The sequence below is a fragment of the Apiospora aurea genome (assembly GCF_038362705.1).
Source record: "Apiospora aurea strain CBS 24483 chromosome Unknown utg000006l_segment0_segment0, whole genome shotgun sequence".
Classification (NCBI taxonomy): domain Eukaryota; kingdom Fungi; phylum Ascomycota; class Sordariomycetes; order Amphisphaeriales; family Apiosporaceae; genus Apiospora; species Apiospora aurea.
Genome location: NW_027117393.1, coordinates 4,932,000 through 4,945,942, shown reverse-complemented (window position 1 = coordinate 4,945,942; position 13,943 = coordinate 4,932,000). Strand labels below are relative to the sequence as shown.

General features: G+C 56.8%; 6 protein-coding genes across 6 annotated transcripts; 2 read left to right on the top strand and 4 right to left on the bottom strand.

Moving 5' to 3' along the window:
• Positions 1-990: 990 nt before the first annotated feature.
• PG986_010109 (uncharacterized protein) lies at positions 991-3,786 on the bottom strand (the record flags this gene model as incomplete). The annotated part of the gene is made up of 3 exons (XM_066846331.1): positions 991-2,557; positions 2,639-3,416; positions 3,597-3,786. The coding sequence occupies 3 exons, from the start codon at positions 3,784-3,786 to the stop codon at positions 991-993; spliced, it is 2,535 nt and encodes an 844-aa protein (XP_066698729.1).
• A 570-nt stretch (positions 3,787-4,356) lies between these two features.
• Positions 4,357-4,972, bottom strand: PG986_010108 (uncharacterized protein; the record flags this gene model as incomplete). Its single annotated transcript, XM_066846330.1, has 2 exons — positions 4,357-4,604; positions 4,780-4,972. 2 exons carry the CDS (start codon positions 4,970-4,972, stop codon positions 4,357-4,359), a joined length of 441 nt encoding a protein of 146 aa, XP_066698728.1.
• On the bottom strand, positions 4,947-5,678 carry PG986_010107 (uncharacterized protein; the record flags this gene model as incomplete). The annotated part of the gene is made up of 1 exon (XM_066846329.1): positions 4,947-5,678. The coding sequence occupies one exon, from the start codon at positions 5,676-5,678 to the stop codon at positions 4,947-4,949; it is 732 nt and encodes a 243-aa protein (XP_066698727.1).
• An 890-nt stretch (positions 5,679-6,568) lies between these two features.
• PG986_010106 (uncharacterized protein) lies at positions 6,569-8,298 on the top strand (the record flags this gene model as incomplete). Its single annotated transcript, XM_066846328.1, has 3 exons — positions 6,569-6,724; positions 6,777-7,262; positions 7,339-8,298. The coding sequence occupies 3 exons, from the start codon at positions 6,569-6,571 to the stop codon at positions 8,296-8,298; spliced, it is 1,602 nt and encodes a 533-aa protein (XP_066698726.1).
• A 2,482-nt stretch (positions 8,299-10,780) lies between these two features.
• Positions 10,781-12,626, top strand: PG986_010105 (uncharacterized protein; the record flags this gene model as incomplete). Its single annotated transcript, XM_066846327.1, has 3 exons — positions 10,781-12,008; positions 12,132-12,395; positions 12,469-12,626. The coding sequence occupies 3 exons, from the start codon at positions 10,781-10,783 to the stop codon at positions 12,624-12,626; spliced, it is 1,650 nt and encodes a 549-aa protein (XP_066698725.1).
• Positions 12,627-12,910: 284 nt separating this feature from the next.
• On the bottom strand, positions 12,911-13,568 carry PG986_010104 (uncharacterized protein; the record flags this gene model as incomplete). Its single annotated transcript, XM_066846326.1, has 2 exons — positions 12,911-12,996; positions 13,223-13,568. 2 exons carry the CDS (start codon positions 13,566-13,568, stop codon positions 12,911-12,913), a joined length of 432 nt encoding a protein of 143 aa, XP_066698724.1.
• Between the last annotated feature and the right edge of the window lie 375 nt (positions 13,569-13,943).

Below are 13,943 nucleotides of genomic sequence, written 5' to 3'. Positions count from 1 at the left end.
ATTGGCGGAACCCGCTGGCCTGAGCGGTGACTCCCAACGGCCGGGTCAGGCACCCGAAAACTCCCATCTCTGTCTGTTGCTCTGTCGTCCCATGCCGCCCGCCCCCGGCATTATGCCGGTGCTTAGCGACCTGACCTTTTACGGTCGCGGTCGAGGTTGTCACCCCGTCCGGGATGGCTTCCGGACCCCAGTGGGGGGGGCTCGCTTAGCTCAGGGGTTCAAGAGAGAGAGGGCCGAGACCCAAGGGTCCAGGGCAGGTCCCGCTTCCCTTGACGGGGCAACGGGGCTAACGGGGCTCCGGCGCGAGTGAGGCGGTGAGATGGCACCATTACGCGTCACCCATCGTGAAGTGGATCGCGGACCAGCCTCACGGTGCAGCCGGTGGCTCCGGCGCCGTTCTGGGGCGTGTCGTCCCGGGTAACAAGGGGGCGATCAGAACCAGGACGCCCGGCGATCTCGGCCGGCATCAAGTCATCATTTTATCTCCGCCCTTTGGGTGTCGGTTGCGAGTACCATGGCGCGCTCGCTCACAAGGCCGGAAGCATGCAGAGACGCTCATGATCTAGATCGACGGAACAAGCGGGCCTGCCATTTACGCATAGTCGGGCCCGATTTGATAGACAAGATCCGGCAGCACTTGGCCGACCACAATGCAGCAACCACCGCCTCGCGCTTGGCGTCTGCTTACTTCTGACACGACGTTAATCCTCGGCCGCGCGAAGCCCTTGTTACTCAACCTCGTCCTGCCGTCTGGCTTGCTGCTTCAAGAGCGTCCAGAGAGATGAATGATCACGCGTGCTACCGTCACCGCAATTAGATATTATGTCCAGTCGTAAATATACTTTATTGCCCACTCTCCATATTTCTTAAGAAGCTGTGTCTGTCATTGATACTTGCTTATCTGAATGCATCCTCAATCTCCCAAACCTAACCGCCTTGCACGCCCCCTGCAGCGAGCCTCCGAGTATCGATACTGACCCCAGCACCCACTCAGCGTATAACATCGCCTTCCTTATCGATGCCCTCGGCCATCTCCAAGATGTCACTTCCACCTAGCGCACCGGAACCCAGGCTGGTGCTCAGGGCCCCTGCTCCCATACCCCATACCTCGTGAAACTTGACACTCTCATCACTCCCTGCCACTACCAGACACCCATCTCGCTTTGACTTGGACCTGCGTCGGGAATACAAGGTACCCATGGTACGTCTTGATGTGCGTGAGGACGGGCCACTCTCAGGGAACTCTTCAGAATGTAGACCTCGGGGGCCTCCGGGGTACGCTATGGCGCAGAGGGCACGGTGCTCGCCGTGCCATCTCACACAGCCTATCATGGCGCATTCAGGCCAGCTGAAGACGGCGATCCGCACAGAGTGATCCGGTTGAGCGTAGCCAAAAGTGGCTGCGAGCTCACGGCGTGTTGTACTCCACGTGAGACTGGTGACTTGGGCGCTGACGGAGATGGTGGCCAGGGCCGCGCCGGAGGTGGTGTGGAAGAAATGAATCATCTTGTCGGTCGAGCCACCTCCAGTGGCAAGCAAGTTGGGTTGCCATGGACAAAACGCCAAGGCTTTGACTGCGGCTTGATGTCTCCAGACTTTTAAGGCAGCCGAGCGTGAATGCATCTTTGGCAAGATGATGGATGCCTGAGCTGCCGCAGCTGGGAGGCTGCTGCGTCGGTTCCGGTCGTCAGGACTGAGGGAGAGAATGGAGCTTCGCAGCGGCGCAGGAGTGTTGGTCCCTGCTGATGGCGTAGGAGGTGGACGGCTATTTCTCATGGGAGCTGCCAGATTTACCACATCGCTGGTTTCCAATCGGTCCAGGATTGAATCATGTGGAAGTACCGAGTCCGAAGATGCGCTCCATTGGAAAGTTGAGACGTTGGGGAGTTCGTTGTCCTGCACAGGCTCTGTTTCGGCAATGGTGTTCGTGTTGTAAAGGCAGCAAAGATTATCATTGCCACCGGTTGCAAAGTGGGAACCATCCGGTGACCACGCAAGGCCGCATATCTGCTGGGAGTGAGCTTTGATGCAAGCCAGCAGTGTCATGGATCCTCTGTAGTTGTCTTCAGCAGCCTCCCAAGGTGCTGGCCATTCGACCGAGTAATAGTAAACGTCGCCAACATCTTCGCCCACTAGAAGGCTTTCTGTCTGCACTGGAACGCCAGGGTTGTTGGGGTTCAGAGAAGGGCGAGTGGTAGGAACCGGGCTCCAACTCAGGGAAGCTACAGCACGGGAATGCTGCGCCTCGAACCGAAGCGAAGGTTTGAACACGGGAGGCATTTCATCGGCGCCCTCGCTGTCCAAGAGCGATACCAGACTGACGGTGCCATTCGAGCGACCGCAGGCCAGGATGGAATTGAGTCCGACCTCGGATGAGAAAGACAGAGACGACACCCAGGATCCATCTCGGGTACCTCTGTTGAGCATAGACACCTCGGATGTCTCGGACCAGCCGTACACGAAATTGCCAAGCCCAACTGCGATAACGTCGCAGTTTGAACAGAAGGCCATCACCGAGCAGTAGTAGTCATCGCGCAGACCAGTGGCGTCAAGGACCCTATGTACCATGTCAACAGTTTTTTTTTTTTTTTTTTTTTTTTTTTTCACTTGTGGCGCGATGAAGAGGAAAAGCAATTACCTGAAGGGTTCGTTGGGAATGGAATGCAAGTTTTCCAGGAATTCCATGCGAGTTGGACGATTGACATCGAGTGAAGGTTGATTGTTGGCAACAGGCATTCTCTCACGAGCCGGATACGAATCATTGACCCATTCAGTCCCAGTCCAGGTGGTTGTGACCTTGGGATCGAAATGCTGGCCTGGCGCCTTTTTCTTGCATCGAGGGAAAGTAGAGAAATTGTCAAAGGCGAGAACACGTTGGGCGCGGTTGATGTCGAGCGCGTGGGCAAGCCGTCCTTCGTGTCGCTCGTTCTCCTCGCTCGTTCTTGGGCGACCGCTCGCAAAGGGCGCTCTGTAAAGAGGTGCATTGGTGCCACTCTCAAGAAGCAGGCCGCGTCCCGTGTCTACTGCTGAACCTCCTGCGGGCGCCACGCCACCGACAGTCCACATAGACCCGGCGCTGACCTGGCGTTCGAGATCGCTTGTACCAGCGCTCGGATACATGGCTAACACGGTGCCAGCTGAGCGTCGATTGTGTCCATCGGAGCGTGACGTGCGTCGGTCGCGCAGTGCCAGGTAATCCGGTCGGCGTGGTTGACGAAAGGGATCGGGTGTAGCCCCGTCGTTCCGAGTAAGACGTTCTTCTACTGACAACTCGTGCGGTTCTTTCATGGCACGAAATCGGTCCGAGAGGGGTGTGGTGACCTCGCGAGGTGATAAAAAGCGGTCGTGGGACCGTCCAGCCTCACGCAGTCGGGAGTTTGGTACGGTGTTATGTCGTCGCTTGGGCTGAGTTAGAGCTGTATCAGACCAGTGAGAGGTAGGCAAGCTGGGCCGGGGCTGTACTATCACACGAGGCAAGGTAGCGGGCGTTATTGGGGTAAGATGTAGTCGTCTCCTTTGGTCTCGGCTGGGTGGTTCATCCGGCGAATCACCCGTGGAACTTGTAGAGGATGACTAGGCCCCATCAAGGAGATTACACCAAAGCGGATCATTTTCGGTCTCAAAAGGAGTGTTGGCCCTCTTGTCGGCCAGGCACGGGCGAGAGGGTATTCGGATCCTCAAGCGAGGTTTCGAATTGGAGGAGACCGAGCTGAGTCGGCGACACGGGTATCCGGAGCTGTCCGAGTCGGCAATACTTTCATCGAAGCTCCTGGAACGTGTCCGCATGATGGCTATGGTTTGGGGATTGGGATGCACGAAGGCAGCAGTAATGAAACGAAGCTTGAGATGGTAAAGAATGAACCAGAAACAAATGACAAAACGGATGTTGGAAACAGTCGTCTACTCGATGCTGCAGGACTGGGTATCGATGTGCCGGGGGCGACACGATCAATCATCAGCCTGGCCTCACGAGAAGACCTGATGATGATACTTGCAAGAAGTGGGAGACTTAGGAAAGTTGGTGGAGGAGGTCCACATCACAGCCTGCACTTTTGCAGCGATGTGGCAAGGCAGGCGAAACATGAGGCATGATCTCTGGAATTGGAAGCTACGTCTGGTGCATCCATGACAGCCGCTGCCACACACAGCTGGCATTGAGATATTGGTGCCTTCCCAAGTAGCCAACCCGCTCTTGCCACTTGCTGCCCAATCGGGGCATATCGATGCAGATAAGCAGGAAATGGTGAAGCGCCAATTTGCTCCTTTCTGTCTTGACCGTTGGTAGGTAATTCCTCCTGCCAAGTGAGCAGCCAACACAGAATGTAGCTGTGTCAGGCAGCTCAAGCGTAAAGCCAACTACCTGTCCACCGTTACTGATCTCCTCACCGCAATGCTTTCCCCCAGCTCCCTTTTCACCAAGTCCTCTTCGCTCTCGCCCCGCGCACTCGCATTTCTTGTGGTGACGCTGGTGGACGTGACCGTGGAATACATCGTGAGCGGGATCTCATTGGGGTCATGGATACGCCGATGCTTTCGAGCACTTCTTTTGTCGAAGCCGCCACCGATTGTCGTCTTGGTGTTCCCATCCAGGTTCTCGTGCGGCCCTGCTGGCTTACCGATGGCCCTTGCTTTGCGATAAAGGACTGGCCCGCAGCCTACGATGATGGCTTGGGCCCAAGTACCACGTTAGCACACGAAGAACGGGACAAGTACTAGGAATGGTATTGCCCATCGCGGCCCAGGGGAGGCCGAATTGGTAGCTGGTCGTGCCGTACTTACCAACAGACGATTCGATAGTGCTCCACATCGCCAGCCAGGTAAGCGATGGGCGCGTCGTTGTCTCACGCCCAATCTCCACCACGCGAATAGTGGCCGTGATGATGCACAAGACACCGAGAGCAAACAGGACAGCGAGGCTTAATTTCCTCAGAATGGGCATTTGCAAGTTACGAAGCATGCCCAGCGGCAACATCATGACTGCAGAACATAATGGTACGGGCAGTCAGCAGTGAGCTCGCAACAGCGAATAAGAGGACAAAGAATTCCTTACCCATTAGGTCGGTGATGACATCCACAGCCCATGCTTGCCATATACTGATATAACTCATCCGAGTCATATCTCCACAGCCGCCCTTGACGAACCAATCGCTGACTGGCTGGCATGTTGTGACATGTATCGTGAACGATGTAATCAAACACTTGGGACGATTAGCCACAGCTCGGCCCTCCCCAAGACGGACAAGGGGAGCGAGTGCACCTACCAGTAGTGAAAACACAACCACGAACCACCACACACGGACGTACGCCGGAAGTTGCACCATAAGCCGCTTATACAATGCCAGGAGCGAGAACTTGGCACTCCAAAGCGTGAACCACAGGCCGGAGCTACTGAATACCAGGATCTTCTGCATGCTCCAACTGTCCTCTTCGACACTGGCGTTCGGGTGCGGCCGGCCCTCGATAGCATCCTGGAGCCGAAAGAGGAGCTGCGTGTTGGCGGCGTACAGTCCGGCAAAGATCATGAACAGCCCGTAGCCGAGGGCCAGCCACAGATCGTCCCAGTGGAGCCGGGTCCCTTTCTGCAGCATCATCACCGTACGTGCGGTCGCAATGAGGCTCACGGTACTCATCAGAGCGATGGAGGCGCCTAGGAACGCCTGTGGGCTAAGGCCAGACATGGTGAAGGGCAGATTGTCTCGCGTCTCGTCAATGCCCGGTCCAACCTCTCGACCAGGAGGGTAGAAGAAGTTGGATCGAGCGACGAAAAAGGGACGGCGGATCAGAGTGTTTTTTGGGTCATATATAATTGTAGTTGCCTACAAGATTTCAAGAAGGCAAGCGGACGCTGTGTCTTGGTGGGAACATCCGCTTGCGTTATATGCATCTTCGAGAGCTCATCACATAAAACCGCACACAAACACAAGGAAACCCCAATTGTCTTGGCTAGAGTTCTGCATGCTGAGTTTGCCGACTAGAAAGCAAACAGCCATGGAGCGAGAGGATCGTCCCTGACATTCTAGTTCCAAATGCCCCTTGCTGAAGATTCGGGGTGTCGAGAAATCGGTCCGCCGCCTTTGCTGCTTCTAATCGTTGGCCCGGATATGGTTACACCTCGTCGCTTTGCATACTGTCACACAGATTGGAAGCTTGTAAAGCAAGGGGGTAACGGCTCAATCTCGTTTGCGCGGAGTTCGAGTCGGGTAGGTCACTCGCCGTGCTGCCCAAGCTCTACAACCAGGCTAGACCAGCACGTAGCAAACACGCTGTTCCCACCGTACCGATATTGAGGGGAAGTGGAGTCTCATACTGGGATCATCATTGGGGCTTGCGCCAAGCGAGGTTGCTTTGGTGGTATTTGGTTGGTCAAGATCCAGACGAGTGGCTGACCTAGACATGCAGGATTTCGAGGTGGGACGATACAGGCTTGTTTGGGGCATGTTAGGTAGGTATGTAGAATATTTATAGATGTGACCCCCATCGTGTCGCCCGGCTGTTGGTACTGCTAGGGCTACCCGATGTCCTGTTGTTCATCACCCGATCCTGAATGTCGCTTCGCACCCTTTTTCTCATGGCCTTGGCGGCCGTTGCCAAGAGCCAACATCCATTTGAACCGGCCAACTTCAATGTGACCGAAGCGCTCATCCAACAGGGGGTAGACGTCTCGGCGCTTCCCGAGTTGGCCTCCTTGGCGGAGCGCTCTTCCAACCTCGCCTGCCGCACAGCTGTGAGTGCATCCCGTTTGCTCCCTGCCCAGGATGCTGACCCTTTATTTCAAGTGTGACTCGCTCCAAATCCTATACGGGGCCGATGCAATTGACTTTGACGGAGAGCCGGGCTACAGTACCTTCACCAAGGGCTACTGGTCTCAACTCCTGAATGAAGTCAGACCGTATTGCATATTCCGGCCCTCCACGCCCACGGCCCTGTCTGTATTGGTGTTGATATCACGCCTCTCGCAATGCCCGTTCGCTGCAAAGAGTGGCGGGCACTCGGCTTTCGCGGGCGGGGCTGGCATCCATGGCGGCATCACCGTCTCCTTCGACAACCTCCGGGACATCAAGCTGTCGGCCGACAAGAAGACGGTGGCCGTGCAGCCGGGCAACACGTGGGCGCGAGTACTATCGACGCTGAGCAGCACGGGCGTGACTGTTCTCTCGGGCCGCCTCGGCGACATCGGCGTGGGGGGCTTGACGCTTGGCGGTGGCATATCGTTCCTCACCAACCAATATGGTCTGGTGTGCGACAACGTCGCTAGCTTCGATGTGAGTGAGACGCCCTCGGCTATACTAGTCCCGCTCACGCGGCCCGCTGATCAACACACACTGACACCCCAAACAGATTGTGACCGCCACCGGCCGCATCATCAGCGCCGCCCCAACCCAACACCCCGACCTTTTCTGGGCCCTCCGAGGCGGCGGCAACAACTTCGGCCTCGTCGCCGCTTTCCATTACCAGACCAAACCCCTGCCCGGCGACCTAGTCTTCGGGGGCACCCGGACCTATGCCGAAGCCGCCTTTCCGGAAGTCATCAAGGCCTATGTAGACCTCACCCTGAGCTCGGCCAAGGACCCCAAGGCCGGCAGCTGGGTCGTCTATATCAACCGCGGCGGTGCAAGGCTGGCCGTGACGGAGCTCTGGTACGGCGCGCCGCTGGCCGACGGCGCCGACGCCCCGATATTCTCCGACTTTTACGCCATCGACGCCGTTTCGGATACCACCAAGACGCGCGGACACGCCGAGTACGTGAAGGCCCTGGAGTTGACGCGGACCTACGGCCGGCGCCAGATCACCTACGTCCTCAGCGTCCAGGCGTCCCACGCCATCGCCGCGCGCTCGGTCGAGATCTTCTACGGCGCCATCGGGGCGCTCGAGGGCGTGCAGGGGGTCTCCCCGGGCCTCGTGTGGCAGCACGTCACCGACGGCGCCCTGAAAGGGAGCAGGCGGAGCGGCGGGAACCCCATGGGACTGGAGCGGGCCGGCGGGCCCTTGCACATCATGGAGCTGATATGCGAGTGGACGCAGGCCCGGGACGACGAGCTCGTGTACCGGACCATGTCCGACATCATGCGGCTGATCAAGGAGGAGTCGGAGGCTATGGGGGTTGCCAGTGACTGGGTGTACATGAACTACGCGAGCCAGTTCCAGGATGTCGTGTCGAGCTACGGGGCGGAGAACAAGGCGAGGTTGAAACGCGTCGCGGAGATTTATGACCCCAGCAGGGTCTTCCAAACGCTGCAACCGGGATACTTCAAGTTGGACCGGGCACCCAAGCCTGATGCTCGGTACTTTTCACATTGAGTCTAGTATAATACATTCCACATGCCATATGTTCAGCTCCATGCTGGCAGGCCATGAAGTCCAGTACATTGCTAACCCCTTTTCCATCAACTCCTGAATCTACTAGCCACAAGCTAAAAATTACGTAATTACATACATAAACCAAAGACCTTGTCTTCATACGGACGCCCGATGCTCCAGGTTCACTGTTTGATGCGTGGCGCGCCGTCCCGGCCTAAGGTCGCTAAGCCCCTGAGTCCGAAACGGCCCCGCGGTAGCAGCGGCGGCGGCAACAGAAGAAGCTGTTAGATTTATCATGGCGAAATTTGATCTTTTTATTATATGTAGCCTGCACCTACGATTACAACCAAAGTCCGTTGCGCGCATCGCGTCCCATGGAAGGCCGCCTCGGTACCGCGCGGCATCTCCCGGGAACCACCTGACTATGACCCATCGATCTTTGGGGTTAACCCGAACGGCGTGCACATCAACCGGAGTGTCCACGGTGCAATGTGCCAGACCGTCGTGATAAACCACTCAGGGAACAGCAGCACTCCGTGCCATCGTCGACCGACGCTAGCTGCGGGCTTCCCATAGACGAAACGCGGCCGGGGCGTCTCTACAGCCATCCTACTCGGACAAGAGTCATCCAGGGGATTCTGTGTATCGGAGGCCGTGGCTACGACAAGTTGGGCTGGCACGGGCGTTCCATCGGGATCGGCAGTTCGAGGCTACTACCCGGCCGGTATTTCGAAGCCCCGTCACCACCATCGCGGTATGATGTGCAACAGGAATTTAGGGGAACAATGTCAAGATCCCGAAGGTGGGGAAGAACAAGTGCTCGTTGCACGGGCTACGTGGCTGCCACGAGAGAGCTCGGATGCGGGTAGACTGTAGTGAGACCCAATCCTCTCTGAAGCCGACTCGGCCGAGCCAATCTGGGGTCGACTATCCTGGACTGAGGCAGGCCCACTGCTGTTGAAATACACCGTCGATACCGACGTTATATCCGAGCAAAAGACATCCGGACACGGGTATCTCTCCGACGCGGCCGAACTTCGATCCATGCTAGGTCCATTATCCATTCTCCATTTTCCCTTTAGATCTTCCAGATCCTTTAGAGTAAATCAAGTCACAGAACGTCAGCGGTCCTATGAATCTTAGACTAGGCTTGCCACGTTAGGACGCATGCTCTAGAATGCCAAGATTGACCAGTCCTGAGCTGCGGAGGTCGCGAGCCCCCCTGTCCGTAAGTCCAGGCAGATCTGATCTGCCAATGTGCCATGATGCGACCTTTTCTCTCAAGTTAGCAGCTACTTCGTGACCATGTCGTGGTTGGACTTGAAACCAAAAGCTCACGGAGGGGTGGTGCTGAATCCCTCCGGGAATGCGCCAAGACGTTTAGATCCAACGGTTACTGGCGGCAGTCGGGGTAGATGGTACGCTATCCACTTGCCAGTGTTAGAACCTTTCTCAACATTTCCTGTGACCAGGTTAAAAGAAATATTTTTCATGTGCTTCATGTGCACGTCTTGGGATCCTTAGGCAGCAACGAGCTCTTGGATTCTACAGGATCTGAATGTGGAATTTGACAACCGCACTGCGGAAGCAACCGGCACGCATTCCCGGGACTCAAACGCATGAGCGGCACGTGGCTTGTTACTTCTGCTTACCTATTGGCCATGAGTACGACGGGGTTGACCAAGAGTTTGTCCGAGATTCCGTCGGGTCCAACGGCCAACTCCGGGGGTCCGTTGGCCAGATTACTCAGCCCATGTCCACACAATTCCCGGGGTCAGCTTACGCAACGCAACATAGGTAACTATTCCTGAAACATACGACCTATCCACTGCGCTTTCAATAAACCGTAATGCGTGCCAATCATGACTATTCGACATCGTTAATCAATGCGCTGGAATACGACGAGCCGCTTAGATCCCTGGTAGTGGTGGTTCGAGGGGTTAACGTGACAGATCAGAGGGGTTGGGAACTGAGGTACGTTCTCGGGTTCGTACCTAGGGAGGATAGGCAGCCTGTCACGTAAGAGCCAACGTGCCAACTGACCAGGGTGGCACCGCTTAACCGAGAGCTGGTACGACGTCAGTAAGGATTGCGGCGCGGGGAGGGGCAACGCAACAGGGAATGCAAACCAGCATGTAGCTCGGCCTCGGCCTCGGAACAACAATGGGAAGTATTACAAAAGAGCCACATTCATCGTCATGATCATCATACATATAGCCATTGTTTCCTTTCTTCATCACATTTTGGGTTGAACAGCGAACACCCCCTTACTTACACTAGTATCAAAGGCCTTTCCTGTGCCGACACGCGAAATCAGGGGGCAGATCATTGAGACGAAAACCTACTTACCTACTTACGTATGGTCCCAGAGCCCTGGGACTGCGGCTTTTCCAAATCCAAATGAACAGGCACCAAGTCCTCCATTAAACTCGCAATAAACGCTCACCCATACACACGATAAGCGGCCTACTTGCATCCCACCATGGACTTCAACAATACGACCGAGGCGCCGATGGGCACCACACGCCAGCTCCTCCTCGGCCTCCTCTGCGCCCTCCTCCTCATCTGGACAGCAAAGCGCACGAACCTCTACCTAACCCGCCGCCGCTTCAAGCAGGCGCACGCCTGCCGCCCCGTACAAAGACGCTTCCCCAACCGGGACCCCATCCTCGGCCTCGACGCCATCTACTCCCAGATCCAGCGGGCCAAAGCCGGCACCATGCTCGAGTGGCTGCACTGGCGCAACAGCACCTACGGCCCGACCTTTGCCGCGCGCATGGGCCTCCGCTTCCCCGGCTGGCTCGGCGGCGGCGCCGACGCCTTCGTGACGACGGACCCGGAGAACATCAAGACGGTGCTCGCGACGCGCTTCAAGGACTACGGCCACGGCGACACGCGCACCGGCTCGTTCGGCCCGCTGCTCGGCCGCGGCATCTTCGTCGTCGACGGCGCGCGCTGGCACGAGTCGCGCGCCCTGCTCCGCCCCAACTTCGCGCGCGAGCAGATCGCGGACCTCGAGGCGCTCGAGCGGCACCTGTCGCTGTTCTTCGCGCTGCTGCCCCGGCGCGGCGACGTCACGGTCGACCTGCAGACGCTCTTCTTCCGCCTGACCATCGACACGGCCTCCGAGTTCCTGTTCGGGACCTCGGTGCACTCGCTGCGCGCGCTCCAGGAGAGCGGCGGGCTCGTCGTGGGCGCGGACGGCGAGGCCGCGGCGAGCGCGAGCGACTCGGCGTTTGCCGAGGCCATGAACGACGCGCAGGCGGATATCCTGATGCGGGCGCGGCTGAGCTGGATGTACCACCTCCGGCCGCACCCGCGCGGTGAGGCGGCGATCAAGTTCGCGCACGCGTACGTGGACCGGTTCGTCGAGGAGGCGGTGCGGCGGCGCGAGGCGATGGACCTCGACAAGGGCGGTGGCAGCAGCAGCACAGGCACAACGACTGGCACCGATGGCGAGAAGTACGTCTTCCTCCACGAGCTGGCCAAGGCGACCAAGGACCGCAAGGTGATCCGGGACGAGCTCCTCAACATCCTGCTGGCGGGCCGCGACACGACGGCGTCGTTTCTGTCGAACCTCTTCTTCGTGCTCGCCCGAAGGCCCGACGTCTGGGCCAAGCTCAAGGCCGACGTGGCCGGGCTCGAGGGCCGGCCGCCGACGTACGAGACGCTGAAGAATCTGAAATATGTCAAGTACTGTCTAAACGAATGTGAGTCTTCGCCCTTCCTCCTGCGCCCCCCTATCCAAGAACAATAGAGCAACAAGAGAAAGAAAAAAGGGGCATAGGAACATACAGGTTTGGTTCCATAGCTAACCCGGCACCGCCCCGCAGCCCTCCGGACCCAGCCCGTCGTCCCTCTCAACAACAAACAAGCCCTGCAAGACACCGTGTTGCCGCGCGGCGGCGGCCCCGACGGGCAGTCCCCGCTGTTCGTGCCCAAGGGCACCATCGTGGCCTGGACCATCTACACGCTGCACCGCCGGCCCGAGTTCTACGGCGACGACGCCGATGAGTTCCGGCCGGAGCGGTGGGAGCACCTGCGGCCGAGCTGGGAGTACCTGCCGTTCAACGGGGGGCCGCGGATCTGCGTCGGACGTGAGCTTTTCTTCCCTTAGCCTTTTACCGGGTATTGGCTTATCACTATTTGTACTAATCACCTTCGCCACAGAACAATACGCCTTGACCGAGGCCGCGTACGTCACGACCCGTCTCGTCCAGGAGTTCGAGCGTATTGAGAACCGCGACCCGGGCCCGTGGGTCGAGAGCGTCGGGTTAACGATCTGCTCGAGGAACGGCGTCAAGGTCGGCTTGTATCGCGCTTCTTAGTGGGCGACGTTGATTTTGCCGATTGATAATGGAATATGAATGATGAGTAGAAGGACTTGGTCAGGAGCTTTGCGTATACCCCCCTTAATGAGTTTTCTAGATAGCAACGCAAAATCCTCAAATAAGGTAACTTGACTAGTGATCGACATGAAACACATTTGCAACTGAAGTCCAACTCATGATATATTCCCAATCCGTAATCCCAAAAGTCGAAGCACCCCATCATTCCGTATCCGGGCATATAGCAGCATTGCAAAAACTTGATACAGAAAGCACAGTCCATGTCAATCCCGGAACTGGTGCAGCTCGGGGTCCCAATCGCCAAAGCTGTAACGGTCGCGGTGGTGTCGGCCTTGACGGAGTTCCAATGCTGTCCAGTTTTAAGTACTTTAAGGGGCCCTACAATGAAATACGTAGGTTAGTAACATTCAATGCCAAAAGTATTCATTTTGCACTACCACGGAGAGATAAGATCATAGAGAGACGGAGTGGGGTTTACTCCTGGAACATAAGGCGAAGAAGACATGATTTTACCTGGATTTTGCCATCGTATCAGAATCCCGGGCAGGGAAACTGGATATACAAGTTCGTGCAACTTGCCAATCCAGAAGAGCAATCCTCTATCTGGCTGGACGAGCTATCCTTGGAGTACGAGGAGCCCGCGTAGTTGAAGTCAGCGTACAAGGACTTTCCGTCACCCCCTCTGTGCGTAACATCGACGGTGTAGGGTAGCTGGCTCGTGATGCTCAGACCTGGCTCGCAAGTGGCGAAGTTGGAAATTGCGTTGCACGCGTGATTGTAAATACCGCATTGGTATTCCGCGTCGGACAGGGTTGCTTCGACGATCTCCATGTAGAAGGAGCATGTGCCTTCAGCTTGGGGTGTGCAGCCGGCAATCGAGACGGATGCCGCTGCGAGGATACTTAACGCCGCTCGAAACATTTTAAGAGGAAGGTGGTGTAGTTAGGTCTTTGAATCAAAGTCTTTGGCAGTGTTATTCGAAATTTGTCTGCTTTGGATATTTCGACTGAAACTACATACAACCGACTACTTATAGATACCAGAGCCATTCACAATAATCATCTATGACGTTGGAAGGAATAAGAGAATAAGCCCTATGAGCAACCCGAGACTTGCGTTCCATCAGCCTTCGGTATTGTCTAGCCAATCGTATCCTTAGAGTAGGGATAGGTCATAGCTCTGAGGGAGCTCAGCTGCAGATCTCGGTCAGGCTGGGTGCACAACAATTTCCCACGTGGCACCGACCACTGCAGGGCATCGCGAAATTGGAACATGATGATACGGAGGCGTTGGATT